This window comes from Strix uralensis, chromosome 13, assembly GCF_047716275.1.
Source record: "Strix uralensis isolate ZFMK-TIS-50842 chromosome 13, bStrUra1, whole genome shotgun sequence".
Lineage (NCBI taxonomy): Eukaryota > Metazoa > Chordata > Aves > Strigiformes > Strigidae > Strix > Strix uralensis.
The window spans coordinates 24,619,863-24,647,121 of NC_133984.1; the positions used below are offsets into that span (position 1 = coordinate 24,619,863).

At 52.7% G+C, this 27,259-nt stretch overlaps 1 protein-coding gene across 3 annotated transcripts in view; it reads right to left on the minus strand.

The window, feature by feature from the left end:
- DRP2 (dystrophin related protein 2) overlaps positions 1-27,259 on the minus strand; it is a 32,451-nt gene that overhangs the window by 3,292 nt on the left and 1,900 nt on the right. For 2 of the 3 annotated variants that reach the window (XM_074882546.1, XM_074882547.1), the window contains exons 2-22: positions 26,330-26,553; positions 18,013-18,166; positions 13,434-13,567; positions 12,447-12,603; positions 11,184-11,304; positions 10,426-10,694; positions 9,793-9,939; positions 9,212-9,290; positions 7,965-8,025; positions 7,488-7,549; positions 7,144-7,218; positions 4,981-5,182; positions 4,698-4,783; positions 3,832-3,989; positions 3,528-3,694; positions 3,098-3,209; positions 2,596-2,732; positions 2,241-2,306; positions 1,415-1,480; positions 998-1,141; positions 108-345 (exon numbers count right to left, since the gene is read on the minus strand). In XM_074882546.1, the coding sequence (XP_074738647.1) occupies positions 108-345; positions 998-1,141; positions 1,415-1,480; positions 2,241-2,306; positions 2,596-2,732; positions 3,098-3,209; positions 3,528-3,694; positions 3,832-3,989; positions 4,698-4,783; positions 4,981-5,182; positions 7,144-7,218; positions 7,488-7,549; positions 7,965-8,025; positions 9,212-9,290; positions 9,793-9,939; positions 10,426-10,694; positions 11,184-11,304; positions 12,447-12,603; positions 13,434-13,567; positions 18,013-18,120 (2,589 nt within the window). In that variant the 5' untranslated portion in view covers positions 18,121-18,166; positions 26,330-26,553. Of the gene's footprint in view, positions 1-107; positions 346-997; positions 1,142-1,414; positions 1,481-2,240; positions 2,307-2,595; positions 2,733-3,097; positions 3,210-3,527; positions 3,695-3,831; positions 3,990-4,697; positions 4,784-4,980; positions 5,183-7,143; positions 7,219-7,487; positions 7,550-7,964; positions 8,026-9,211; positions 9,291-9,792; positions 9,940-10,425; positions 10,695-11,183; positions 11,305-12,446; positions 12,604-13,433; positions 13,568-18,012; positions 18,167-26,329; positions 26,645-27,259 lie in introns of those variants that run through there. The other variant, XM_074882549.1, reaches the window with a different exon arrangement.

The following is a 27,259-nucleotide window of genomic DNA, read 5'->3' on the forward strand; positions in this document are numbered from 1 at the left end:
GTCCTTGCTCTCCCCGCTTCTGACCATCCCTTTCTGCCACTGTCCCAGCTCTGTTATAGCAAAGCCCACCCCAAGGATGGGCTTCCCCAGATCCTTGCTCAGAGTACCTGCAGCAGCAGCTCTCTCAGCCGGTGCAGCTGGGACTCCAGCTGCTTGTTGTGGTCCTCCAGGATCTGCATGCGGGTCTCCAGGCGGCTCTTGTGCTGTCGGAGGATTCGTGCTTCCGCCAGGAGCTCATCATTACGTGGATCTTGCACTGATTCAGGGGAGCTTGTAGCCAAGGTTGGAGACTCCACCGCCTCATCATGCTGCCATTTCAAACGTCTCAGCTCTCCCTGGAGGATCCTGCAAGATAGCCTAGGTCAGCATCACCTCTCTCCTTCCTAGAGACTGCTGGAAACACCCGACAGCTGCACACTCGGGGGTGGCCCATGACTCGGAGACAAAACACCCCTGGAGGCTTTGCCACATGTGAAGCTTGAGAACCAGCACACTCTGAGACTTTTTCCCTGCACTGCAGGGTGGTTTGCCTGCAGCTCTACCCAACTTGCGTAGTTTACAAAAAGACACACAACTGCTTCCTAAGAGGCTGAGAACAAAGGCAGGGAAAGCATCACCTCCTCATGAGCCAACCTGCCCTCCCCAGACCCTCACCTCATGTGGTCCAGAGGGGGTCAGGGACGAGGGAGAAAGCAGTGTCCTGGGTCACTTCAACCATTTTGGGGTTCAGGAGACAAACAGGTTCTGAGGATGGGGGCAGGAACATTTTGGGGAACAGAGTCTTCTCCCTTCCTTGGAGAACACACCATCACTGAGTGCTCCCATGAAGGTTTTAGGGCTCAGCCTAGACACCCTCCAAACCAGCCCACTTAGCTCCTCCAATGCCCACCTCTAGCCCCAACAGATATCTCCTGGCTACACTCTGAGGTCTGCCAGGCTTCTCCGGCCCCCTCCCCTTAGGCTACAAACCCCACTTTCAGAGTTGCCCATGCCCTACCTGTTTTCATCCTCTAAGTGGGCCAGGATTCGCTCCAGCTCTCCCTTGTCATCCATGTTGAGGCTTCCTGGAACCTGCTGGCTGCCCCCAGGCTCTCTGTCAGTGATTGGGCTGGAATGGCGCAGCAGGTACTGGTCCTCGTCCCTGTTGCAGCAGGTGGAGGAACATGAGTCTCATGTGCCCTTGGGGAAGGACAGCCTGGAGGGAGGTGCTTTCATATGGGAGCTCGTTCTAGCTGCTCCAGGTCTAGAGCTCAGGAGTGGCTCAGCACCCCCGGATAGCTGGGGGTGCCCGAGAGCCTCAGACTCAAAGGAGCTGGGAAGGAAAATGTTTCTATGCCCTGGCTTGGCTGGGATGAAGCCACAGGAGCCCCGACTCAGCAGGAGGTGAGGAGGAGGGAAAGAAGGCAAAACTCACAGGCTATCATCAGGGGACAGGCTGTCACTGAAGAAGGAACAGTTCTGATTTTCCATCTCTGCAAGCCTGGAGGAAAGAGAAACAGGTTGAGATACGATCAGAGACGCCCCAAATATCTGCTCAATGCACCCTACATACAGCAGCCCCTGCAAGACCCCTCTCTGGCAGGGTCTCCCAGCTGGCCTGCGCCAGTCTGGCCCTCTTTACAGGCCTTTGAGAAAATAAAAGACACTGCTGCTCTGGGTTAGTCTCCAGACAGTCTCTGGAATAAAGGGCTGCTGCCATGCAGCCGGCTCAGCCTCTTCTCACATAAGCAAAAGAGATGGGTGAAAGCGTATCAGCTCCAACCTGGGGCCTGAGCTACAGGCTCCCTGTGCTCCTCGGGTCCCCACTCTGCCTGGACCCGTGGGGAGGGCAGAGGCATTACAAACCACAAGATAGCAGTGATGGGAAGCACGCAAGCACTGGTGAACGCATAGATCTGCCTGGTAAGAATCCAACCAGGAGGTACATGGAGGCTGCTTCACCGCTAAGACATCTGCTGCCAAACGCATGGTGTTTGCTGGCAATTTGCACAGCATCAGCCGTGTCCCAGGCAGGAGCAACGTGGTGCAGGCAGGTTTGTCTGGCCCTGCAGCTGCCTCTTCCCAACAGCACTGCAGCCTGAGCTGCCGCAGCCAGCTTCTGCCTGCCAGGCAGCACACTGGGGAGTGTGGAGGGGGTTGAGGGCAGCAGGAGCTCCCCATGTGTCTGCCCAGAAGCCCCTCCACATCCATTGGAGCCATGCTCCGTGCCCTGGCGTGACAGCAGTGCCCAGTGCTGATACCTGCTGGCAAAGTGCTCGATCCGGGAGTGGGTGTCGGCGTGTGGTAACATCGGGGAAGAGGCGGGTCTGGAAGAGACACACACTGGTCAGCAAGGTTTGGCAGTCCTTGCTCAAAGCTAGAGCTTGGAGAGGCTGCCCTGGTCTCATCTGGGCTGAGAAGAGCCAGGGACAGGCTGGAGACGGAGACTGAAATCTCTGCTCCTCCAAGAACTGGGTGCTGTACCACCCCCAGAGCAAGGGCCCTCTCCAGCCCTCCCATGGGAGCCCTGTCTTGCAGCTGAGATGCTGCTTCCACCCATGGAGCCCACATATCAGACAGGGTCAAAAGACGCAGCCCAGGGCACAGTCAACTCACGTCTCGGAGAAGTCGGCCTCGAGTACGGACTGGACAGGCAGGTAACCTCTCTGTGGGTGCTTGCTGAAGTACTGCTTGGACCGAAACTTGTTCTTCAGTGTTGTGGCAAAGTCTCTCATGTTCTCACTGGACGTGGTCTGAAGAGACACAAACATTACCAGGTGCTGCTTAGTGAAAAGTGTGGGTCCACAGGTCAGCATCTGCAGGAAAGAAGTCCCTTCAGGCTGAGAGCTCCACAGAGGAGGAGTCAGACACAACTGAGGAAGCAAAGGAGGGCACACAGCAGCTCTGTCAGCCTGTCACAAGACCTGGTACAAGCCAAGCTGGGCATTGGTGGGTGTCATGCACCCCACAAGCCCCAGAATAGCAGGGACACAGGCAGCCTCCAGCATGCAGAGGGGAAAAAATACATACAAGGGATCCACCAGCCTAAACACCTCCAGGCTTCTGACATCAATGGGGACCTGCTCTGAGCCGAGACCCTCCCAGCCCAGCCCCATACCGGGGTGTAGTACTCCATGATGGGGTAGTGCAGCTTGTTGCCCTTGCCGGCTCGGCCAGTGAGGAAGCAAGTTTGGCAGATATCCACATTGAACTGCTTCAGGCTCCGATACCTGGAGAGATCAACAAGCCATAGGGAGGCAGTGAGAGTCAGCAAAAACACATCATTTTGGAGCCCAAGAAAAGCTCAGCAGGGGACACAGGTGGTCTGTGTTGCTCTTGCACCCTACTGAACCCACAGTGCTGACAGCTGAAGTCCCCAGAAAAGCATCCTGCTCCTTCCCCCTCTGCTGGCACATGGTCTGACCTGCCCGAAACACTGCTGCTGCAGAGCTCGGGGTTCCCCCAACAGCACAGAACAAACTCAGCTCCCTCCTGCAGGACACCATGCACTTCCCTTGGGGGCCAAGGTCCCATATCACAACGCCTACCTGAAGCCCTTGATGGGGCACTGCCGGCAGACGGAGCACTTGATATGGTGCTTCACCTGCTCGGCCATGGTCACCCGGTGCAGCACGGCCAGCCACACCATGGACTGCGGCTCCAGGTTGGCCCACTCCAGGAACTGGGACGCCTCGATGGCTGGCTTCCCATTGCTCTGGGGAGGGGAGACGAAGGGACTGCTCAGAGCTGGGACCCAGCTGCAATGGGGCGCAAGCTCCTCGCCACCTCTGGGAGCTTCTCCCCATCCTGGCTGGGCAGAGGGGATGGCAGTGGCCACGGCACTCTACTCACAAAACGGAAGCAGCTGCGGATGCTGGGCTCTACATTGCTGCCCCCGAACGCCGCCACCTCCCCCAGCTGGCGCGGGACCTGGATGGCCTCGTGGAGCAGGACACCAAGGTGCCGCTGGTCACACAGTCCCCCAGCGTTCGCCACTTGGCTGAAGAGATCTGCTGGCAGGATGGACACGCAGCCCCATTAGAGACACGGCTGGTGCCACGGCACACCCGGCAGGACAGGCATGGGGGAGCAGCGTGTGGTCAGAGAGGGGCCCTGACGCCTGTCTTCAGCAGGGAGCTCAAGTAAGAGGGAAAAACTGAGCTATGATTAAATAAGCTCTACCAGTATCCTTCCAGCTCCCAATAACCAAGAGTCTTCTTGAGACAGAGGTTACATGCATCACTTCTTTAACAGTCCTGTCCTCTATGAATCTGCCCAATTCATTTACTTAACCCCTTGGTGCTTCCTATGCTAACCCCTCCACTATATCCCATGGCAGAGTAGCACAGTTAAAACGCAGTGAGGAAAGGGGCTTCTTTTGATTTGTCTGAAACCTATTTCCCAGCCATGCACCCCCAGTTTTTTTCCTTCTGGGAAGCACGGGTAACTGTTGCCTGTTTGCCTCTTGTGCACTGTTCCTTACAGTGCCATGCAAGCAAGATCACCACAGCACCAGTCAGTCTGCAAAAATGCCTCCTAATTTAGGCGGCGTAGGCCTGGGGAGGGAGAGGTGGCGATGCAAGCAGATTAGTCACTGCAGGAAAGCTGTTTCTTTGCTCTTTCTGGGCAAAGAAGGACTAAGCCAGGAAACAAAAGCACTCCCACTTTCCCCAGGTTACTCCACACCAGGCCCTGGGGGAGGGAGACAGGGGACTCACACTGAAACTTCTCCTTGACCTCTGTCCCGCACAGACATGCAATGCCCGTCTTGAAGGAGAGAGCCCTCATCTTCCCACTGCGGCCGCTGCAAGGCGAGATATTGCACAGGTTTGCAAACGTTTTGGAGTTCTATTTCTGCGGGGGGATCAGCAAGGCAAGCCCGTGCCAGGCAGCCCTCTTGCTAGGGGCCTTTTTGCAGCACTGCCAGTTGGAAGAGCAGCATGGAGGTTTCCTTCCAAGCATGGCAGCCCCGCAGCTCAGGGGACGCTAAGGGACCAGTACCTGTCAAAGACATTCAGCAGCCAGTTGAGGCTCATGTCCACACAGAGCGGCACGTTCACCAGGATGCCCCGCTCCTCCTCCAGCCTCTCGTAGAGGGCAGTCAGGCAGTGGATGACCTCTACCACGTCCATCGCCCGGTCGCTGGGCTGCAGATCATGCTCATTGAAGATTTCCAAGGCTGTGGCCAAGGTCACCATGTCCACTGCACAGAAAGCACAGGCAGATGGATCAGAAGCAAAGAGGAAAATGGGAGAGGTGAGAACCAAGAGGAGAGACACAGCCCTGCCCTGACGTGGGGCAGTCTCAGCCCCACAGTGGTGGGGAAGATGCTGGCAGGATGAGCACAACTCCAGAACTGTTCTCCCACCCACAAACCCCTCCCAAAATACCCACACCTCCACCTATAGTCAACTTGAGCCTCCATTCTGTGTGACCTTCCTTCCCTGTTGCTGTGGCCAGCCATGGCCACAAAAATGCTACCCATGAAAGGCACTGTGGGGAGCCGCAGGCACCCAGAGCCAGCCTCTGCACGTGTTGGGTCTCCGAGGGGCTGGTGTGGGAGGTGAGGGGACACAGCCATACAGACCCTACAAGCAGCTGCCCAGCAGTGGAGCAGTCCTGTCTCCAGCTCTGACCAGCAGCAGGTGTCGAGGCACAAACTAAAATGGGGTTAGGACAGCGTGAGCTGCCCTGGCTATTCCAGATTTCTGTGGCCACAGGTTGTATGTACTACTGTGTTTAGCAGTCAGCAATCTTTCTTTCCTGAAACCCTTTCTGTTTATGTTCTCAGTGCCTGGGGGATCATGTGCCATTTCCACAATGTAACTTCACTCCATGGAAAAAGTGCTCCCTTCTCCTGCCAAAGCTGCTGAGAGTTGCACTGGGGACCCCCAATTCACAGGCCACTGAATATCACCCCTGTTCATCCTAGTGTCCACACTGCCCATGACTGCATACGGCTCTCGTGTCACACTGCCTTTTTCCTGCATGGCCACTCACTCCACCAAAACTCTCATCATGGGGAAACTGCCTGGGCAGCCTCCTTGTCCTTCTTCAGTACATCTTGAACAAGCAGCATTTATGTTCTTCTACATCCTTTCTGGGCTGGGAAGAAGGCAGCAGCGTAGCATGTGAGATGCAAGAGACAGACAACCAAAGATGCACAAGTAGCACACAGAAGGGCTCTGCTTTGCTCTCTGCCCTTTTCCTCACCGCGTTTGGTGTTTCCGAAGCTGTTTCTGCTGCATGGACATCTTTGCAGGGTGGCAAAAGCTAACTGCTGCTTTCCCCCATTTGCACTACATCAGTCCTGGGTCCCTGGATATGGGACAGCCTGGTCACCACAGTGTCATGAAACTACTCTGCAGCCAGGACACCCTCACTGATTGCTTTCACGGGACATCAAGGAGCACAGGTCTGCCTGGGACCCCACTGCTGCCTGGCTGTATCTCCTCCCTGTTGGGAACGATTAAGTCAGAAAGGGGTTTTCCCTCATCCTGCCGCTGTTTAATTTTGACAGAGCCTTAGGCAAAAGGCCTTGCCAAAAGGTCTCCAGCAGTGGAGGATGCTGCATCTATCAGATTCCCATCCGCCTGCTCACTGATAGCCCCGGAAACTCCTCAGCAGTTTCCAAGGAGCAGCTGCCTTGGAGAGCCACGCATCGTGTTGAGCTCCTATCACATCATATTCACTTAGCTATTAATCCTTGTTTCAACTGGAGTTTTACCAACAGTACAGAGTCAGGTTTATTGGCTCCCTTCCTTCTCTTTGAGTAGTGGAGCCCTCTCTGCTCCTGCCAGTGAGGCTGCTGCTCTCTGTTATACCCACGGCTTCTCCGGGCTCCCTTGGAGCTCCTGGGTGAGCCCTTGCCTGGTACCACAGCTTTGTAACTCTGAGCTGGACCGCTTTGATCTCAGATCCCTTTGACTAACACCTACCCTTGCGGCATTTCCACCCTAAGCTTGCCTTTCTTCTGCTGACACAGACACCTTGCCAGTGGATTTGCTCAGATTTCCAGCCACAGGCTCATCTTCCTAGCACTTCTCGCCTCAGCTACCTGTCCCCTGGTGGGCTCGCGCCTTTGATGTGCTGATAAAAGCTTGTGTTAGTTTAATGCCTTTATCGAGGAAGACCCAGCAGGAGGGAAATACTTCCTGCACTCACATCGCAGAGCTTTTTGCACCCGTCGTAGTTTCATAGCCGTCCGATATGCTGAGAACTTGATGTTGTTCAAATCCGCTGCAATAACACAGGAAAAGAAGAATAAAACCGCAGCTCAACATCCTTATCTCCAGGGCAGGATGCAGCAGTCGCAGTTCCCAGACACCAGCCCCACCAGCAGAAGCAGAGGGGAGAAGGACGGGCAGAGCCTGGCAGGGAGTCACACCCCATTGCTTTGGGGAGCTCTGTGCCACAGAGGGGAGCAGGTGGGCTGGGGGGATCTCACATAGCACCCCACTCTGCAAAAAGGTGGATGTACTCAAATGGTTTTGTGGCAGCCTCCTTACCCAGCGTCTGGTACAACTCCGTCATCTTTGGGTGGTCCCAGCATGTTGTCTGGGCCTGGTGGCTAGAAGGAAAATAGAAGGAAAGCAAGAGTCAAACTGGGAATTAAGCAGCTGCCATGAGAGATTAAAGAAAGGACACGGCTGGCCCTGCAAGAGAGCCCCCCAGTGCCTGCAGACACTGGGGCTGCTGCACCCCAGTGAGCACACTGCTCAGCCACAGCAGCACGGAGGATGCCCACAGGAAGATGTCCCCTCTTGCTGCCAGCCTGCCCTCCCTCCAGCCAGTGTCCCCCCTCATCTGGGGCATCTCAGCAGGCAGGGAAAGCCTGGATCTGCCAGGCTGGGGGTGACATGCTTCGCTGGAGGTCAGTGCTCAGACCAGTCTGCTCACTGCTCCCCACTCCTAACTGGTCATCAATTCCTGTTCCCACTGGACCAGAGAAGACCCTGGGCTGTGGCTGGGATGCACACACTCACTTGATGTAATATGGCACTTTGTTGGGGGAAATGGCTCGTTCCCAGGGGACCTGGACAGATGCTGCAAGGAGAGAGACAGAGATGTCGGATCAACACCAAAGGCTGTTTCTGATGAGGGCCCAGCAGGGCTGTGCCAGCAGGTGGGTGCCTCTGAAGAGGCTGTGCCTTCCCAAATCACCCCCCGGGGCTGTCGGAGCAGGCAAGGAGGTGCTGCCCATAAGAGAGACACAAGACTGCTGGTCTTGTCAGAGGCGCCTTGCCTCTCTTGTAACAGGGGCTCTGAATCTGGCTGAGCTCAGAACTCAGGAAGAGACACTTCCTGATGCTTTTGATGATGCCCAAGGCAACGCTGCTGTCACCAGTGGGCAGGGCTCATAGCAGCTAGGATTCGGGCACACACAGAGCACTGCCTGTTATGGCCAGGCTTGGGCAGCCACAGCATTTGCTGTTCCCATTACTCATGCTCTGTGCGTCAGCTGCAGTATCTCAGGAAGATGAGGACACATCCCATATCAGTTACATGCCACCCTATGTTTGTTATCTAGAGGACAAAAGCCCTCTTATGACCCTCAGCTATTTTCCCTTGTCACAGGCAGCTTATCAATCCCAGCAAATGGAAAAGTTGCTCTTCCTTTCAGATAGGAGGACATGGTCTGCAGAGAAACACAGGCCAACAAACCCCACTGACATCTGGAGATCCTGCAGGGCTCAGCATTTCTCAGGACAGACTCCAGACTCTGGAGCACAACCTGCTGCCCATCCTTTGCAGGTCTGAGAGCCATCAGCCATCAGCCCAGCTCTGTAGGAACAGCAACCCTCTTCCTCACCACGTGAATGAAAACCTCCTTAACGTGCACATTTTTGGCCTCCCAGTGACTAACACAGGATATGGGGGACTCTTTTTCTGCCATCTGTTGTCTTGCCCACCCAGTCTCTGAGGCTGGCACAGTCCCAGTATCACCTGGGAGCTGCTGCTGCAAGCGTCACAGCTCTGTGCTCTGAAGGGGAACCACACATGTCCCACCCTTGGTCCCACAAGTTGAGGCAGCACAACGCTAACTCTGGGACATGCCTCCTGCTCCAGTTCCTGTGCACTAGGCACTGGCCTGGACCCTTTTTTAGCTGCATGCCTGGCTCTGGGTTCAGCAACAGGAGTCTGCACCCCATTCTCCTGCGCCACAGCCCATGCTAAGCCACTCTCCAGAGGTAGCCTCATGGCAGGAAGCCAGGAGGACCCGCTCACATACAGGAAAGGAAGTGCTGGGAGCCTGGTCCGAAGTCCCGGTGGGCATCTTGGAGCTGCTTCAGGCGTTCGTTTATGGAAGCCTGGAGAATGGGACAGAAGAATTCAGTGGCATCAGGCATTTCAGATTGAAGCCCTGTTCAGGGAGGCTTGTGGATGGACTCAGACATGCCCCAACACACAGGTCCTCTTCCTTCCTCGGTATTTGTGTTCCCCAGTCAACTGAGCACTCTACACCTCCTCCCACAGGCTGAAGCAGCACAGGCCACATCTCCAGCTCACCTGTATCCATATTTTCACAGACATCAACAAAGCCACAGCTGGTACTGAACCCCCCGCCGGATCCTGATTCTCCTCAGGCAGCATCCTTTGTTCCTCCTATTGCCTTTTCCTGCTCAAGACCTCTACAGATTTACCAGCCACTTTCCTCGCACTGAACTGATGCTCTCTTCTCCAGGAAGACCAGCCATACCATCCCTGCTATGCCAAGCCTTACTTTATCATCTTTGAAGCTCTTTGACACCCTTCCCCAGCATCCTCCCACCCGTGGTTTATTTGCAGTGCTTGGTCCTGACTCCTTCCCACCTGCAGCTGCTTCCAGCGCATGTTGATCTGCTCCAGGGTACGGGAGTTCTCCATGGACAGGTGGACATCTGAGATGGCAAGCTGGTGCGCAAGATCATTGACTACTTTCACCCCATCCTTCACAGGGGAGAGCTCCTCTTTGAACAGCTGGAGTCCCATGCCCAGGGAACAGGCACAGGGCAAAGGAAGAAGGAAAAGAAGCAGACAAGCAGTCAGGACTTGGATCTGATTTCTCTGCTACCAGTTAAGGTGGGCTAGTTGCTGGCATGACACTGCTGACTAACCCTCCCACAGAGTACCTTAGCAGGAAAAAAAAAAAAACCAAACCAAAAATGAAACAGCCAGGCTGGAGATTACTCAGAGCTCTTGAGAAGTTGGACGTGGAAAATGGCTTGTCTATGCTGAGTCACACTGTACCTGTCTAAGGTCTGTACCATGACAAGGTGCTCAGCACAGCCAATTGCTCAGGACACTGCAGGCCAAATCCGACCTCACAAAGCTATGGAGCTGTCATTGGGAGGATCTGACCCCAAGACACCAATTAACGAGGCTGTATTGGACTTAGCAGTTAGGGGGAGCAGCATCTCATCACCTCTGGGGCCAAGTCTGGAGCCTTCTCACAGCCAGAAGTACCTTGGTCGACTGGATGTGTTCTGGCAAGGAGTCAATGAAGAGGTCCCCAATGGGTTCCCAGGTTTCACGCACAGTTTCAGCCTGGTCCAGCGTGGTGCTGAGCTCCTCCATGGCTCCTTTAATCTCTAGCAGCTGCTCCAGTGTCCGTTCGATGTGACGGTGCTGGTCCACGCACCGGGCTGTGAGTTTCTCCCACAGCTCACTGGCCACATTCGCCTGCTTCCAGACAAAGCGGCTGATGTTTTGGATCCGGTGTCGGGGAGAGACATCTGTAAAGGCCAAACAGAAGGGAAACGGAAAACAAAAATGAGAGCCCAGCCCAGAGTGGCCAAGAGATGGAGGGATGGCAGGGAAAAGGGAGAAAAAAAAAAAATAGGGAAAGCTGGAAAGAGGGGGGGAAACCAAGTGATAATAGTATCCACCTCTGCACCAGCTCCTCTAGATATCCAGCCTGCCCACAGACCTCTGCTCTCTGTCTGTCCCCACAGGCAGAAGCCCTGCTGCCCTTTAAAAACCTACCCCAGAGCACATCTGATACTCTCTCAAGAGATGCACCCCGTCACGGGCTGTGCCAGCAGTCTCTGCCTTCACCCGGGACAGAAGCACTGCTCCAACCTTTGGCCAAGGACTGGAAATCCTGGTGCATGAGGCAGAGCACGGACATGCCGCTTTATGCCACACCAACCACCTCCACTTCATCCTCTCTGGTCCAGCCCAGCGGTGCTATGGGAGAGCTAGGAAAGGGGAGCTCCACGGACCTTTGCTTTCTGAAGTTGGTTCTTCTAATTCCTCAAATGGATGCTGGGAAAGGAAAGCCTGTGCTGACTCCAGGACAGAGTAAATGTATGGCCCCCGAGACTTCACTTCTTCCATGAAAGCCTGGAGAGCAGAGCAGAGAGATGAGACAGCAGGCTGAGCTGAAGAATCATGGCACTGCTGCGCCTCTGCTAAGGGCTGCAGTCATTTATTCACTCCGGGGCCCAAACCTCACTGGAGACAGAGAAAAGTTAACAGAGAAATATTTTTGCGGTTCAGGAGAGGAATGACCACCTGCAAGAAGGTGGCTCCTGCAGAGGTCTGGACTGCAGCTTTGCTGGAGGGGGGAAGACAAAACAGTGAGTCCAGAAGGGTGGGTTGAGCCAGGGCTGTGCAAGAGGAACTGCTTTATTGATGGTGCTTTCACAGGCACTGCTTGGAGACTCTCCTCACTCATGCAGTGAGAGCATGGTCATGCAAACAGTCCTTCCAGCAGCTTCCAACAACAGGTCCAGCTGCTGGAGGAGCAAGGAGGGGAGCAGCAGGATGCCCCAGAGCAGCACACCTGCCAGGGCAGACTTCGGAGGCAGGCTGGTTTAGGATGTCCTCTCCTCCCCTCCAGCTGCAGCCCCACACTGGTACTGTCTGAAGGATTGGCTATCTGTGTGCTGGGGAAGTGGCTAACTCCAGCAAGGATGAGAGATAACAACAAGCAACAGTTTAGTTTTGTTTTCAAGGTAAAAACAACTAAAGCCCAACATCCACTGGCAACAAGAAGGAAATGCTCTGCTCAGGGAAGCAGGAAACTCTGGTCTGTGTGGGTTTACCCCAGTTTCAGATACGCTGATAATGTGCTACTGCAGGAATCACTTATGTCCTGAACACTGGGTCACCTTTAGACCAACCAATCTCCTCAGACCCTGGGATCCCAAAAGCAGAGGCCAGTGAGAGGCAATTCCCTCTGTTGCAGAGGTAGAACATCAGGAGGAAACTAGAACTGATGGGACCCAGTACCAGCTGCAGCACCTGCAGGTGACTTGAGGCTGTAATGCAGATTAATTGTCTAAAACCAGATGGGCTCCACCTCTCACATGGTATTTGGTATGAGACCAGGGCTCTGCCTTTCCACAGGAAACCGAGATGGAGGAGGGCAAGGACTGGTGCGCTCACAGGCTGTGGGCATGAGCAGTGGCCCCAGGCAGGGCTGCCCACCTGCAGCTCATCTCAGCAGTGAACAGCAGTAGGGAAGGCAGGAGGGAACGTACCGCGTGTGTCTCCTTTTCTTGTTGCACCAGGAGGACATCGCCCTGCAGGGGCAGCTGTGCTGAGAGCTCCTCATCCTTCTGCCCGAGCCAGTCTATGATCTCCTGGAGAGGCACCTGCAGTTTCCCACTGTGGTCAGAAAAGGCCTCCAGCCGAGCCCTGGAAGGAGAGAGGGGACAGCAGGACAGTAGTCAGGCAGGCAGGACAGGAGCAGGTTCTCCAGGGAGGGGAGGCACAGCGGCATGGCTGGGGTGGTGACCCCCAGGCACCCCCAGGACCCCACCAGCGACGGGCAGCACCCCTCAGCACAGGCTGTGCATGACCCTCAGCCAGAACAGGTGCTGCACAGCCAGGTGGGGTGAAGCACAGAGGTGTTGGGGAGAGGAAACTCCGATGTTATTCATCACGCTGGAGCCCAGAGCAGAGGCCAGTGTTGCTCTGCATTTGCCTGTGGGTCAGGGCTGTGCTCTGGGTAGCGCGGTGGGCTTGGTTCATCATTTACATGACTGGGCAGCTTCCAGGAGCCTTGCATTAAGGCAGGAGACAATTAACACACCCCAGTTAAGCTCTCCGTCATGCTGGCTGTGGAGATGCAACCTCTGACAATCTGGAAGGCATGTTCCCCCCACACGGTGAAGAGGGCTCCCAGCAAAAAGCAAAGCACAGAGGAGGTGGCGGCAAGGCCATGGGGGATTAAGAGTCAAGCTGCAGAGACAGCAGCAGCAGAGGATGGAGAAAGCAGCAGAAAGCAAGCAGGAGTAGAGGAGGGGAGGAAGAGGAGGGGATGAGTGGAAATGGAGGGGATGCATTTGTATAGCGAGAAACGGCTCAGAGGTCTGTGGACAAGAGGGAAAACCGAGCCAACCACACAGTGAATTCATGTGGCTCATCAAGTGAACAAGTTCAAAAACTTCCTGATGAGCACATGCAGCAGGCAAGGCTGGAAGGCCAGGCCAGCCTTGGAGCTTGCTCCAGGCAAGGACTCTTACCGAAGGCTGTGGGATTTCTTTTTGATCTCGTTCCAGCAAAGATTCATCTCCAGAGGGGCCTGGGGCCCGGCAGCACTGCTTGGAGCCCGGGGGATTACACAGGAAGGTCCTGCACCATCCTGCAAGGCTTCAACCTAGGCAGAAACAGAACCATGCTGCATCCAGAAGTCACTGCTTATGGCACTTGCCTGTGGACACCTAGCCATCTCTATCCTGACCCTGCCTGGCTTTTCAACTCGCAAAGGGGCTGCCCTGCTCCCAGAGGGGTCTGTTAGCAGCTCCAGGGAAGCTGATGGCCATGTCTGGAGGAAGGATGCAGTGCCAGCTCCAGCAGCACTAGAAGCAAAGATTGAAGGAAGGGCTTACTGAACAGCTCCCGTTCTGCAGGATCTCTGCACTACTTCGTTATCCAGCAATTAACTTATCTCACTGTTAGGTATTAAATGAGAGCTGACCCTTGTGTGTCACAGCCCCTGAAGGGCTAATGGTGATTTTTTTCCACGCCATACAGGGCTGCTGTGCTTTGAGATGACACAAGAACCATGTGACCTGTTGTTCCTAGGGACCAAGGGGACCTGCCAAGCTCCTTTACGCCATCCCCAGTACTGGGAGCTGCCACCTGCTCCTCTACAGAAGCACAAGGGTATTCCCTGCTTGCACAGCAAATCGGAGATGCTGCTTCTCCTCCTCACCTCTCCAGAACAAGCAGTGGTGGGAAGGATGCTCTAAGAGGCTGTGGAGCAGATGACATCAAAGCCTAACCCAGGCACACAAAGGAAGCACACTTTGCACCGTGTCACTCAGCCTGAAAACTGGGTGCTGATCACTGGACAACAAGTCCTTGGTGGATGGGGGAAGAAATCCTCTCCTAAGCCTTTAGCACCGTATCATGCTCCCGCTTGTGATGGCAGCAAAGACATCATCGCACTTGCTGGCGACAGCAACTCACCAGCAGGACGAGAAGCATCTCACATAGGACTCTGAGTGAGAGGGGATTTCCTCTCCAAAAAACAGTTTGTTGTGCAAAACACACTGCATTTCCTCCAGTGAGATGTTGATGCGCTTTGTTGGGGAAATGGCAGCACTTCAATCTAATGCTACTTTGATATTAGAGCTCATTTGTGATGATTATCCCCAGGTGATTAATCAACCATAATTAACTGCATTAGCACTTTCTAAGCAGCACATACAGCACACCTTTGCCAGAGAAGAGCAGCTGCCTCTGGAGGAAAGCAGCAGCTATTCTGAGGGGAATGTTCTGAGGGGAACTTGTCACTTGTCCTGTCCAAGGACCCCCGGAGGTGTCCAGGGGACAGATCCAGCCAAGCCAAGGCGAACAACAAACCACCAGACAAGGGGTTTGGCTGAACAGCTAAAACAATGCCCTCTCCACGCCAGTTCTCAGACAGAAAGCAAATGATCGCTGAGACTGGTGCTAAGTTTGCTTCACGTAAAAACATCTAACACTAGGCTGTTCTCTACCTCCCCATCCTGCCACTTCAGGAGCATCAAGAAAACAGAGAAAACCATCACAGAGTTCACAGGAATCTTGGGGCCATGAATAATAAACCACTCAAGCTAAAACTGTAGCTTGCGTGTAGAAAAATCAATACTTCACATGTGCACATCCTCATGACACTGAAGTAGGTTATCGCTGCAGTGCTGCCAGGGACACACCAGCCCTCCCCTCTATCCCAAGGGATACCAAGGGAGGGGGATTAGCTCTACCTGGGTGCACATGTAACTGCAGCACATCTCAGCAGAAAACAGTCCTCCCAGCCTTGTTTAAGAAGTTAAAATCCCACCAAGCCTGTGACTCACAGACCATGCCCAGTAGATGAGGCAGTGACAGTGGCTGAGCAAGGGACAGGTGCTGAACATCTGCTCCCCCCCCAGGACAGTGAGCAGAGGGAAAAAGCAGCTCTTTTCCTGAGCACCCCCTAAGCATCCCTTCCCCAGAGCCCCAGCAGCGGCAGCCTGGATCTACATAGCCCCCCACCCTTGAACAGCTTTATTTTCAAGCGCAGAACACTCACGCAGACTCTGGCTGGTGCATCTACCTGTGTTTAGCCGCAGGTCTGTCGCAGGGCCGCTCAGCTTCGCTGGAGGAGCGGGCATCGCCTCCCACCCCTCCGGGTGCCACCAGGCAGCACCCGGCAGGGAAGCAGGAAAGTGCTGTGTGCTTCGCAGAGCGGGGCACCCCGAGCACTGACCCCCCAGGAATCTGGAGGGGGGCGGCAGTGCCTCGCAGCCAGCCTCAATCCCAGCTTTGTCCAGTGGCATTCCAGCAGCCTCCAACCTGCCTTAACCCCAGTGGTGCCATCGTGGCTGCCCGCAAAACACAAAGTGGGCAGAGATCTGCCTGCTGCAGGGCACCCCAGCATAGGAAAGCCCCTTGCAGGAAGTTGGATGTGTGCAGAGGGATTGGTCCAGGCACTGGGGAAGATCCTCTGCAAGGGCATGGCAAAGGTGATGGGGATGAGGTGAGCAGCAGAGACCTTTCCTTCAGATGCTGGAGCACAGTCAGGGCATCCGGGTGTTAGACAGGGAAGAGATTTACCCAGGGAATGGTCCCAGCAAGCTTTGGCTGCCCAGAAGGTAAATAGTCAGGTCCTTGAGACCTAACCCCCAAGAAGCCAGAGATGCCCTCCTTGCCCTCCACGTGCCCCAGCCAAGCACTGGGTGCCAGCACACATGTTCCTGCCCGCCTGGACTGGGTGAAAATAGTTTGTTTTTGCCAGAAGGCTCTGGGCTGGCTCCTTGTGCCCCCCACAGTTCTGCCGCCCAGCATTGTTTCCATGCTCTCCTCCACCTACAGGGAGGGAATGAAAAGATCCCTGTATCTCTCCTCTTCCCCTCCTTCCCTGCCTGCACATCTGACTGCTGCTGTCTGTCCCTCGGGGACCAGCATGGGCAGCTTCCTCTGCCCACCACCCCCCAGGCCCAACAGATGCAGGAACAGCTCAGACTGGAGGAGGGGGTTCAGCAAGGCCAGGACACAACTAAAGATGGGTTGTCTGCAGCCTGCCAGGAGCTTTCAGAACCAGAAAGAACAAGAGAGGAAGGCTGTTTCCTAGGTGGCAACACCTACACCTGTGGGAAGGAGGGCACAGCAGACCCTCTGAAGGACATGGGCTGTCGTTAACACTGCAGGAGCCAGCAGCCAGCTGGTGCATGGCACCCAACACACTGATGCCCACACAGCAGAAAGCCAGGCTCAGGCAGGGACTGGGGAAACCTGTGGTGGATATGACCTGAGCTGAGGGTGTTTGCACCCTCCCCGTGTGCCATCTTGCAGCGGTGGGTCCCACAGGGCATCCTGCCCCAGCTCCCCTCCCCCAGCAAACGCCACAGGGCTCTGGCACCCTTATAGAGGCTTGGACTGCTCAGGAGGGCATTTGCCTGCTCATCTCCCTTCTCACTTCATTTGCTGGGCTGTGCATTAACCACCCATGCGCTGGCCTGGTAGCAGCTACTTAACAGCCACTCCAGGATCAGTAAGCCCTGACTCAGCTACCAAGAGCCTGCCCCAGCTGCAAGCCTCATCCTTGCGCGTTGGAGCCGCTCCAGAGACTGCTCTGCCTTCCTCCTGCAGAGCCCAGCTCTCTGGGGCACATGGGTCCAGGCTGATGGCAAGCCACAGCAGGGAGAAACCCCAGGCTCAGCCTTTGCTCTTCATGTTTGAAGCATGATGGGGAAAAAAAAAAAAAGGCAGAGCCAAGGACCTGATTCGTCCTGGGAAGAGCACTGCCAGTGCCCAACAAAAACTTCAGCGCCATCCATCAGTCTCTTGTCAAGTGAGAGGTAACCTGGGGCCAACAGCTACAGGCAGCAAAAGGGAAGCCACGCTCCAGCAGAGCCGAGGCAGCGTGTCCCCAGCCTTGCTGTCCTGGATGACCCAGGACAAGGTGCTAAGCCAGCTTGTGATGACAGCTCCGTGCAGAGCACAGGCAGCTTTGCAAACAGCCACCAGCACACCTCCGCTCTGTTCTCCTCCACTCTGCCCTGCCATTTGCCCGGCGATCCCAGAGACCTTCACCTCTCTGCCCGGCTTTGGTGAGGAGCCTGGCCTGCTGGCTCAGAGATCCTCAGGGAAGGAGGAGGGATACCAACAGCATGAGCACCCACACTCTCTGTTCCTCAAGATAACTAGACTAGAAAGAGGTCAGACTCCTCCTCTGCCTTACAGCATTTGCCAGGGGCTTATTTCCAAGATCTTCTCTGCAACCAGGAAGGTTAGAAACCTGTATTTTCAGCAAAAACTGACATTCTTCCACGTTTCCAGGAAAAAAGTAAACCAAACCAAACACACAAGAGCTGTTAACAGTGGCATCTTGCTCTTTATTTTGAAGGAAGCTTGAAATCCAGCTCTGCAGGTTGTCTCTCTTGCTCTACTTTGAGAAACACTTTGCAGCCAAAACGCTCGAGGAGAGCTAAGTCTCATTAAGTGCAAGCTGATGGGGAACCTGAGCTAACAGCTTTCCCTGCCACCAAGAACAGAGGTCCCGGTTTGCTCCACAGACATTTGCAACCACTGCAAAAAGCTTCCATGAGAAGGGCTCCCAGACCCAGCTCTTACCTGAGACAGCGGGTGGGCGGTGTTGCTGTGCTGCACCTGCTCTGTGATGTGCCACTCAGGACATCGCGGGAGGACATAGGGCCATTCCTGCATCACCAACGGCTGCATCAGAACCAATGTTCATGGGGATGGAGACAGCTCTGGGCACGAGCACCTGAAAAGCAGCATGAGAGTCTCCGGGTCAGCTTGCACCTCCTCATGGAGCTGACGCCCTTCCCAGCTGCCTAGTGCTCTGCCTTCACACAGGCTGAAGGCTAAAAGGATGCTTTTATTTTTAATATAGTTGTAGTAATGTTGCAATCTTTTTTCATCTAAACATCCACCTCTTTTTTTGCATCTAGTTATACAGTTTGTTGTAATGATACCCTGTGTTGGTGTAAAAAATGCAACATAATCTGTGGATCATTAAAAAGGGTTGGGTTTCTTAACTACATGAGATGCCCAGGGTTTAAGGGAAGAGGGGATCTCACTGTCATGACCACTTATGTTTAGATATAATAGACATATCCCCATAACAAAAAAGATTTTCAAACATATTTTTTTCTTTTATGTTCAGAAGGAAAATTACAGCCTCAGTCCCCCATACATGCATCCTGCACTATCAGCTACCTTCTTATGAGTTTTTACTCATAATGAGTTATAAAATTCCCTTTTTTATTCTGTTTTTAAAACTGCATGACCCATAAGGCCAGTTAGCAGTGGCCCCTTGTCTGTTCTACAGATCTAAAACACCACCTCTGGTCGCAATGCTGCTTTTGTTGTTGTTTGGACTCTGAATAAGCTAAATTAGTGATTTATCCCACTGCCAGCATCATCTTGGCTTTACAGAAAGCCACGAGAAAATAGAGCCCAGAGAAAAAGGTGCAAGATAAGAGTTACCCGAATCTGGCAGATTTCTAGAACTGAAGCATAATCGCACAACTCTATATTTGGTCAGTGGAAGCATCGTAAAAAGAGCTGAGCACCAACATGTTCACAGCAGGATGGAGCCCTAACGTAAAAAAAGCTGTGAACACTAACAGGGCTTTGCCCAGAGCAGACTCAGCACATCTGAGGTCAGATGAGCAAATCAAGGGTGAATACTGCATGTGGCAGGTCAAGAGGCAGTGCTGAGACACTGGGCTGTCTCCTGCCCAACCCACGGCCTAACTTGGTGATAGCTTTCCTACTTTTAGAAAGAAACTATCCCCTGGCTCCAGCAGCCAGACCTCCTGTCCAGGTGGAGATGGGGCTGCTTCCAAGGTACAGATGGAGCAACGCTGCTGGAAGGAGGTTGTTGGCTCCTCCACACCCAGCTCACCTGGGCCATCTGAGAAACCTCCTGCTTGGTACTGGCAGGGCAGGAGCAGGCAGCGCGCCCTGCAGAGCCAGCAGTCACACTGCAGAGCTGGGTGAGGAGAAAGCCCCCAGGCCCAGGTACGCACTGCCCATCTCTCATGCTTCCACATCCCTCACTCCCCTGCCTGAGCTTTCACTGCCTCTCCCCTCTCCATTACACACATTAAGAGAACAGCTTATCCTGTTGTGACTTTTTTAATCCCTTAGCAATTTCTACAGCCAGAATTCTCTCCTCCAGCAGAACAGCCTGTGCTGAGCTCTCCAACATGCCAATAATCCAATGTCCTGTCCTCTACCCCTCCTACCCATTTTCACAAATGAACATTGCAGCCTGGGCATCGCAGCAGCCTTGCCCTCCTCCTTTCCCCATGCAGACAGGGTTATCAGGACACATTAAGAGTTATAAACAGCAGGGTCTTCAAAGCCCCCCAGCCTCTCGGGGCAAATTCACTTCATGCAACCCCAAGGTTACAGTGGATGATTTCTGTCTTTGACAGCAGGTAACACCACATCCTATTCCTCCAACACTTGTGCTATGCGGGGTCTCAGCTGTCCCTGATCCTGTAAATGACTTCTAAATGAGGGTCAATCTAGCTGAGGTACAATTCTGAGGGCAGGAAAAGTTCTTTAGCCTCAAAGCCTCCATCAGAGGAATGCCATTGAGCCCTACTGCATGACTGGGAAATCCATGGCTTTTGCCAATGAGGTTCTGTGACATCTCATTGCAGCTGCCATCCCGAGGGCTCAGTTCCTCTGCGGTGCAGTACGATGTGATTGCAGTGAGGGTGCTGGCCAGGCGGGTTCAGCCAGCCCCTCCAACATCACACACAGGGGCCCTGCATTCCCAGTTCTCCCAGCACAGCCTGGTCTCTTGTCCCTCCCACCAGCACTGCAGAACAGGAGCAATACTGGGAAGGTCACTAGCTCTGATCTTACCGCATTTTGGTCAAGGATAAGTCTCCATGCGCAGGGCAGGTGTGGTTCTGGAGACAGAGATGGGTAAACCATGTCATATGGGTGTCCACATGTAGGTCGTGGTCGGTCTCCATACTCTCTGCCAGCATTATGGAAATAAGAACAGCCCTTGCCTCACCTCTGGAGTGCTGGGCTCCTGAACTCCTTCAGCGACGACAAGGTCCATCAGGACACAGAGCCATGGCACAAGGGAACTAAAAGGTGTCCGAGGCAGCGGTCAAAGAACAAGACCAAGCTGGAAAGCAAAGTGCCAGCAAAGGCCACTACCTCAAGCATGTTCTGTGTGATATCTTGCTGATGCAGATTTGATGGCAGTGCCTCAGCTGCTCTTTGCCACTCTGCAATAGCAAAGACAAAGCCCAGATGTGGAGAACCAAGATAATGTGGAAATAGCTCAGCTGCACGGCAGCCAGCACAAAGGAGCACATTCACTGGGAGAGAGTGACAACCAGACAGTGAGGCACGACTGCAAGCAAACTGACAGTTACATATGATCCCTTGCCAAACTCCCTGCTATTACAGGAACCAGGCAAGCAGAAATGCTCTTGATCTGCTCTGCTCCTCTGCTGTGGCACACAAAATAGCTCCAACTCTTGCACTTTTACTTTAGTGCTTCAGTACAGCACTGTGTCTAGGCACTGCAGCATGTGGAGTAGATGTTTTATGGATGCTTCCTGGCTAAATGTCTATTGCCTGCTGCCTACACCTGTCAAGAACTGAACGAGTGATCCACTGTCTCTTGCATAGCAGCATTCACTCTCTGCACTCTGCTCTAGGTTGGTCCTGGAGACCTGGCGTACTACAGCCAAGGGACATCATCAATCAAAAAAGATTTAAGTGTTGGCAACTAAAACTGTAATTCCCACAGCCTACTACAAGCCTCTACTTGAAAAATCCTCCTTTGGAGGACCAGGAGGCGATGTGGTCAGGCAGTTCAACCAGATTTAAAGTGAGGTTGATACCCTGGGCATATTTCTGTGCGAGAAGGAAAATCATCAAGGCCCACATACAGAAGCAGGTGAGAATATCCGTAGGAGAACATTGCAAGAAGCAGTCTTACAGTCACCACAGAGCAGGCACTGGGGCACTGCACCCATACAGTGGATAGAGCAAGGAGTGAAACCTTTCCCACTGGTGGCTCTCACCTGGTCTTTGCTGGAGATCCCCACTCCAAGCCCAAAGGTGGCAAGACCCTTCCTCAGAAGGATCAGGTACAACCTCATTACATGACAGTGCTTTGCATCCTCCCACATGAAAAGCACCCAACAGTCGCCTCTGTTCTTAGTACACCTTCAGAAACGAAGCATTGGATGTTTCACAGTGTTGTTACATCTTCCGAACACTTTAGTAACCAAGCCACAGCTCTTTAGCCTGGTTGGAGACCATGATAATCCTCTAGTTGAAAAATAAGAAAGCCAAAAATCTTGATGTTACATTTCAACAGTTGAATGCTTGGGCATTAGGGTGTATTCAAAACAAAGTAGTTGCCTTTTTCCTCTTCCTGCATGCACTGTACCTGTACAAATTCAGCACTGGCAAGCCTGCCTCACTACACTGTTTTTCAGGCAGTCTGACATAGGCAGCCGGAACAGCCTTTGCTCAACCGGTTCTGTTTCAGCTCCACCACACAACTTTGCTCAGTGATCTCTGCACCATTCCTACTTACAGACCCATGCAACAGCAGCACTGGCCGGCCAGAGAGGCAGTGCTCAGCAGCACCGGCTGCAGCCCGTCTCCTGCAGCATCTCCTCTCCATCCCAGCCAACAGTAAGATGACACCGGTGCACACGCTGCACAGTGTATTTCTGCCATTTTTCTGCATTCGTTTAAAATCCTCCTGATCCAAACTCTCTCAACCATCAAGGGAATTCACACTGCAGCTGACCTGCATCGCTAAAGGTAACCCTCAGGCTTAGGGACCTGCTGCTGAAGCTAGAGTCCAATGTCAGATGTTGAATTTCTGGCTCTCTACCACATATAACAGCAGCAAAGACAACATAGGTCGAGAGGTCTCTCAATCACAAGGCTTCTGCTTTGAATTGCTAATTTCCTCCAAAACATTCTTTCCAGGCTAAAACTTTCCACTTCAGATCTTGGCCTATAAGGAAAAAATATGGCAACATTTTGAGGCAAGGCAGCTCAGCCTTTATCCCATGAGGGGAATGGAAATACAAACACATTCCCTGCTGCTGGAAATGTTAATGACTTTGTTGTTGTTTAACTTACTGTACAAGAGAAGTAATAACATTTTAGCTCAGCATGCTCAGTGTCCTTTAAGGGGAAAGGTGGGAGGCTTGTGGATATTTCAAAGTTCAGCTCCCATGTGGATGCTAACAAAGGGAGCATTCCCAAGCTGGCAGACAGCAGGACTCCCTTGACAGTGCAATAGCACATCCTGTTCCCACAAAAATTGTTTTCTGCACGTGTAAGTAAATAGTTTAAGCCTGAGATCGGGGGCCAGCAGACCTAATTCCCAAGACCCCACTAGGTCAAGGTTTGGTGAGAGAGAAGGAAGAGAAGTCTTTACCCCACTGGGACCAAGCATACAAACAACACAACTCCCTCGTAGAGCACCGGCCCTTTGTCTCCATCTCTGTCATCTTCCACATGAGCAGGCATTTACAACCCCGTCATCCAAGGGCTAAAAAAACCCAGATGCCAAAGCTGCAGCTGGGCTTCACACTGCACCTCCACCTAAGTACCAGGTCCCCTTCATTAATTAGAATGAAGGGTTCTTCAATTAAGGAGCTGTCCTTAAGAAGTACCATACAGCAAAGGTTGTATCTGGTAGTGAGCAAACGGCACAGAAGATGCCTTATTCACCGAGGGTGGGTGAAGTGGAGCACTCTCGCATCTAACGATCTGCACTCCTAAACAACCACTTAGACTCTGAGCTCACAACCAAAATGTTGTTTTAATTCAATAGATAAATAGGTGCCACAGGTCCTAATAAAGAAGCAGCATCTCTTTTGCTGGCTCACTCACTCTCCATTTTCCTAAGCAAAAGAACACACATGCACACAGAAACTCAAGCTGAAAAATGTCACCGGTTAGTCTTGCACCAGGGAACTGGGACGATGATGTCCCCGGCTAACCAGGTGAGTGTGGCTGCATGCCCACAACATAGCCATGCAGAACTCTCCGCTCCTCTCTCTGCTTAAAAAAAATAACTTATGGGAATTTATTTAGGAAGATTGAAATCTAAATTTCTTTCACACGCCTTTTCAGACTCCCAGCTGGGTTTTAAGCTGCTCTCTCAAAAACTCCCTTTGCCTAGGAATTCTGCCCATTTCTTCTCCTCCTCCTCCTCAGATTAGACAAGTACTACAAATAATTACCCGAGCACCTTGAGGACCCAGCTGTGAACACACAGCCCCACTGTGCTGGACACGGAGAAGCTGCTGTGTGATAGACCTGACAGGCAAAAGGAGCAGGGGAAGAAGCAAATATCCTCCAACCTCCCAAATGGGACAGTGGGGGGGCAATAATTTGTCTAGTGACCAAAAGGTGGCACCAACCATAAAATTGAACCCAATTCTTCAGACTCAGTTGTGTCCTGCAACCAGCCCTGAAACCAGCTTATTTAAACCAACTAAAAATCCTGAGTCTTATCTTTGTCTATCTCCTCTAAGAGCTTGAGCTTTCCCTTCCCTGCTGTTAGAGGCAGGAAACAGTCTTGCTGCATTGTGAAAAACACATCACCCATTTGCCATTATTATAATGGATCAGCAATAGTGGAAAGGGCACGCTCACCACCAGCAATAGCCAGGGTAATGCTGTGCTAACTTTTGGCTTTCCTGACACTTTGTTTTTCATTCTCAGTGTCAAACTAAAATCTATTTGTCTGTACTGAATATTCTGCCTTGCCCCCAACAAGCTTGTCATTATAATAAACTCCCAGTCAAAGCATGGGTTTCTCTGGCCTTCTGAGACCATGTGTTTTATAAGCAGGCTGTGTGCCACATGAAGTCACATTTCCTTTCCTTTCTTGAGATGTATCAGAGCAACCTTATTCTTATGCTAAGGGAAACAGCAAAGGAAAATGAGATGGAGCTATTTTGGCTCAATTCTGAAAAGCTCAGTTTCATCTCAATACACCTGTGAAAATGAGGGGTTTTTGAAGTCTGATTTTTTTCTGTTCAGTATATCTTGTTTCATGAGACTTAGAATTCATCTTTTATGCTTTTAAGTATCCAGCCTAAAGTGGAGGCCTTGAATATATTTCTCAAAATAGTATTATAATCAGAAACTCACCAGATGTCTCCAGAACTCAGGACTTTTGTTTGAATGCATTCATTTAATATCCCTTCCCTATCTCGCTTTCTTTAGCCTTGAAAAGAGTCACTCCAACATGAGCAACCCCATTCATGGTTACAGTCCTGGCCAATTTTAATGAGTAGGATTGATCTATCTCAGGTATTAACCCAGCGAGAGATAGTCCTCATCTTAATTTCTTCAATTAACAAAAAGGACCTGAACACAGCATGACATCACAACACCTACTCCAACGCCTTCCTGGTCCAGAATTCCAGGCACCCACATTCCTGGGCGCAGTGCTGCTAAACAAGATAGTTTGAAATTGCACGTCTATAGTCTGCTCCCTTTCCGGAGTGCCATCACACGCTTGTTGTCACCAGAGCCCTGCCTGGCCAATTCCTGCAGCAGCAGAGAAAGCAGCTTTCAGCATGGGGAACTGGCAGGGGAGGATGTGAGATGGCACCAGAGCCACGGCAGGCACACGCGCTACACACAGCTGCCAGAAAAACAGAAACCCTCCCGACGCGACCAAGCCTTGTAGCTGGGACTCCGCACAGTGTGTTGCTCTACGGTACTATGGTCAGGCAATAAAGGCCATTAAAGGGACTAACCAAGCAAGAACTCTCACAGCTCCAGAGAGGTTGGTGGCCAGCAGTCGGAGAGAAGGTGTGAAGTACCTTGGATTAAGGCACAGGTAAAACACAGATTGATGAAGATTTGACCATAGATTTTGTTTCAGAGCTAAAAACCAAAACCCAAACAAACATGGGTTTCTCACACAGACAGCGCAGGGTTTAAAAGTGTGGCAGTAATTGCTCCACAGCCCTGTCACTGAACACAGGCAATCTCAGCATCGAGCCCCCATGAATACAATGCTGCCAATTCCTCCAGCAGACCCTACGCCTGCAATGCCGTGCCAGAGGGAAGGCTGAAGGGAACCGGCTGGACTGAGGACTGGTAATGATCTGTTGTGCAAAGTTGCACTAAATCTTGGTGAACCACTGCCCAGGCTGCCCCATCTGCTGTGGAGAGCCAGGCAGAGTGCTGAGCCCTGGGGAGCAGAAGAGGTCCTGTGCCTCCTGCGGGCAGTTCTCAGGGCTGCCCGCATCAAAGGGAAGGCCAGCGGTGGCAATATAGGGCCTTGAGAGAGGAGGAGGAGGAACGAGTGAAAGGGGTTGGAGAGAAGCTGGGGGAGGGGAGGGTGGACACAGAAAGGGGCAAGACTGGACTGGGTAAGGTAGTGAATGAGAAGGGCACAGCTGGGACTAGAGTCTGATCCCAGATTACTATTTGAGAAATACTTGGGTTTCTGCCTTGCCCTGCTGTTTAATCCTCCCAGGAGGATGCTAGAAGGCCACCACACACCCTGCTCGGAGCAGTCCTTCAGCTCAGGCGAAAACACTGCCAGGGTGAATAAGCCTTCAGCGTGCAAAGAATCAAAGCTGGTGAAATCGGGATGCTGGCTACTATTGTTTGCCTTAGGAATCCACATTACTGGCTCCAGCCTTTCCCTTGTGCAAACAGTCTTGACCACCTCTCTTGCTCTCGCTGTGTCCCCCCGACACCCTTTTCTTCTCTGCAAGTTTCCTCACCCGCACGTACACGGAGAGTGTTACTGTGAAGGGATACACACCCCCCACCCCACCCCCCCAAAGACAGTATTTCTGAGGTTAACCCTCAGTCAATATTTTCCCCTTTTCCAGCCCAGCCAGGATCCGAGTGGCAAACAAATTTTGTCATGGCCTACCTTCCAAGTCCACCAGGTCTGAGAGACGAGGGGCAGCAGTCGCCAGGCTTCGGGAGCAGGGACTGGGGCTGCCTCTGTGAATCAGCAGAGGAGTCCCTGTGCCAGGGATGCATGCTGAGGCTGAGCGCTGCTGTCGCACGCTCCCTGCCTCGCCTCCTCCACCACCCAGCGCTGCTGTGTTGCTATGCAATCACATCACCAGGAGTAACAGCATCTCTCCAAGCCTGCAAAGAGATACCCTTGACTCGGCAAACAAGGAGGGACAAGGACGATCCCACAAAGTGCCCGGCCCTTTGGAGATCTCCTCGGCCAGCGATCGGTCCAGAGGAGGGGAGGGAGAAGAATGGAGATGCAGACAGACACACGCACAGGAGGAGGAGGAGACAAAATACACATGTAGAGGGAGAAAGAAAAGGGAGGGGGGGAAATACAAATGCACAAAAGGTGCTGTGGTCTGACCTCTGGAGACCTGACACAGGCTGCTGGGCTCAGACACGCTTCCCGCTGCTTGCCGACATCTCCCCACTGCCTTTCAGACTTGCTGCTCTCATTTTAGGTTAGATATGGCCATGCATGTGCTGGAAAATGCCAGACACATTCACCTCCTTTCTTAACCGCAATTTGGGTGTCTGGCACAAGATTAATAACTTAAAAATAGCCCCTTTTAAAATTAAAGTTAAGGAGCAAAAATAGGATAATCACTTAATTTCAGGTATGTTTCCTATTTTTCTTTTCTAATGAGAATAATTAAAGGAAGAACCAATTCTCCAAGTTGGGAAAAATCCTGATCCAAGTTTTTTTAAATGTCAGGGTATTTTGTCTCAGCTCACGAGTAACAGAAGGGATTGAGCTGCTAATTTGGCTGAGGACACAAGCAGACCTGGAGTTGGGATTTCAGTCCACACATAACAGTTTGCAGTTCTTCAGATC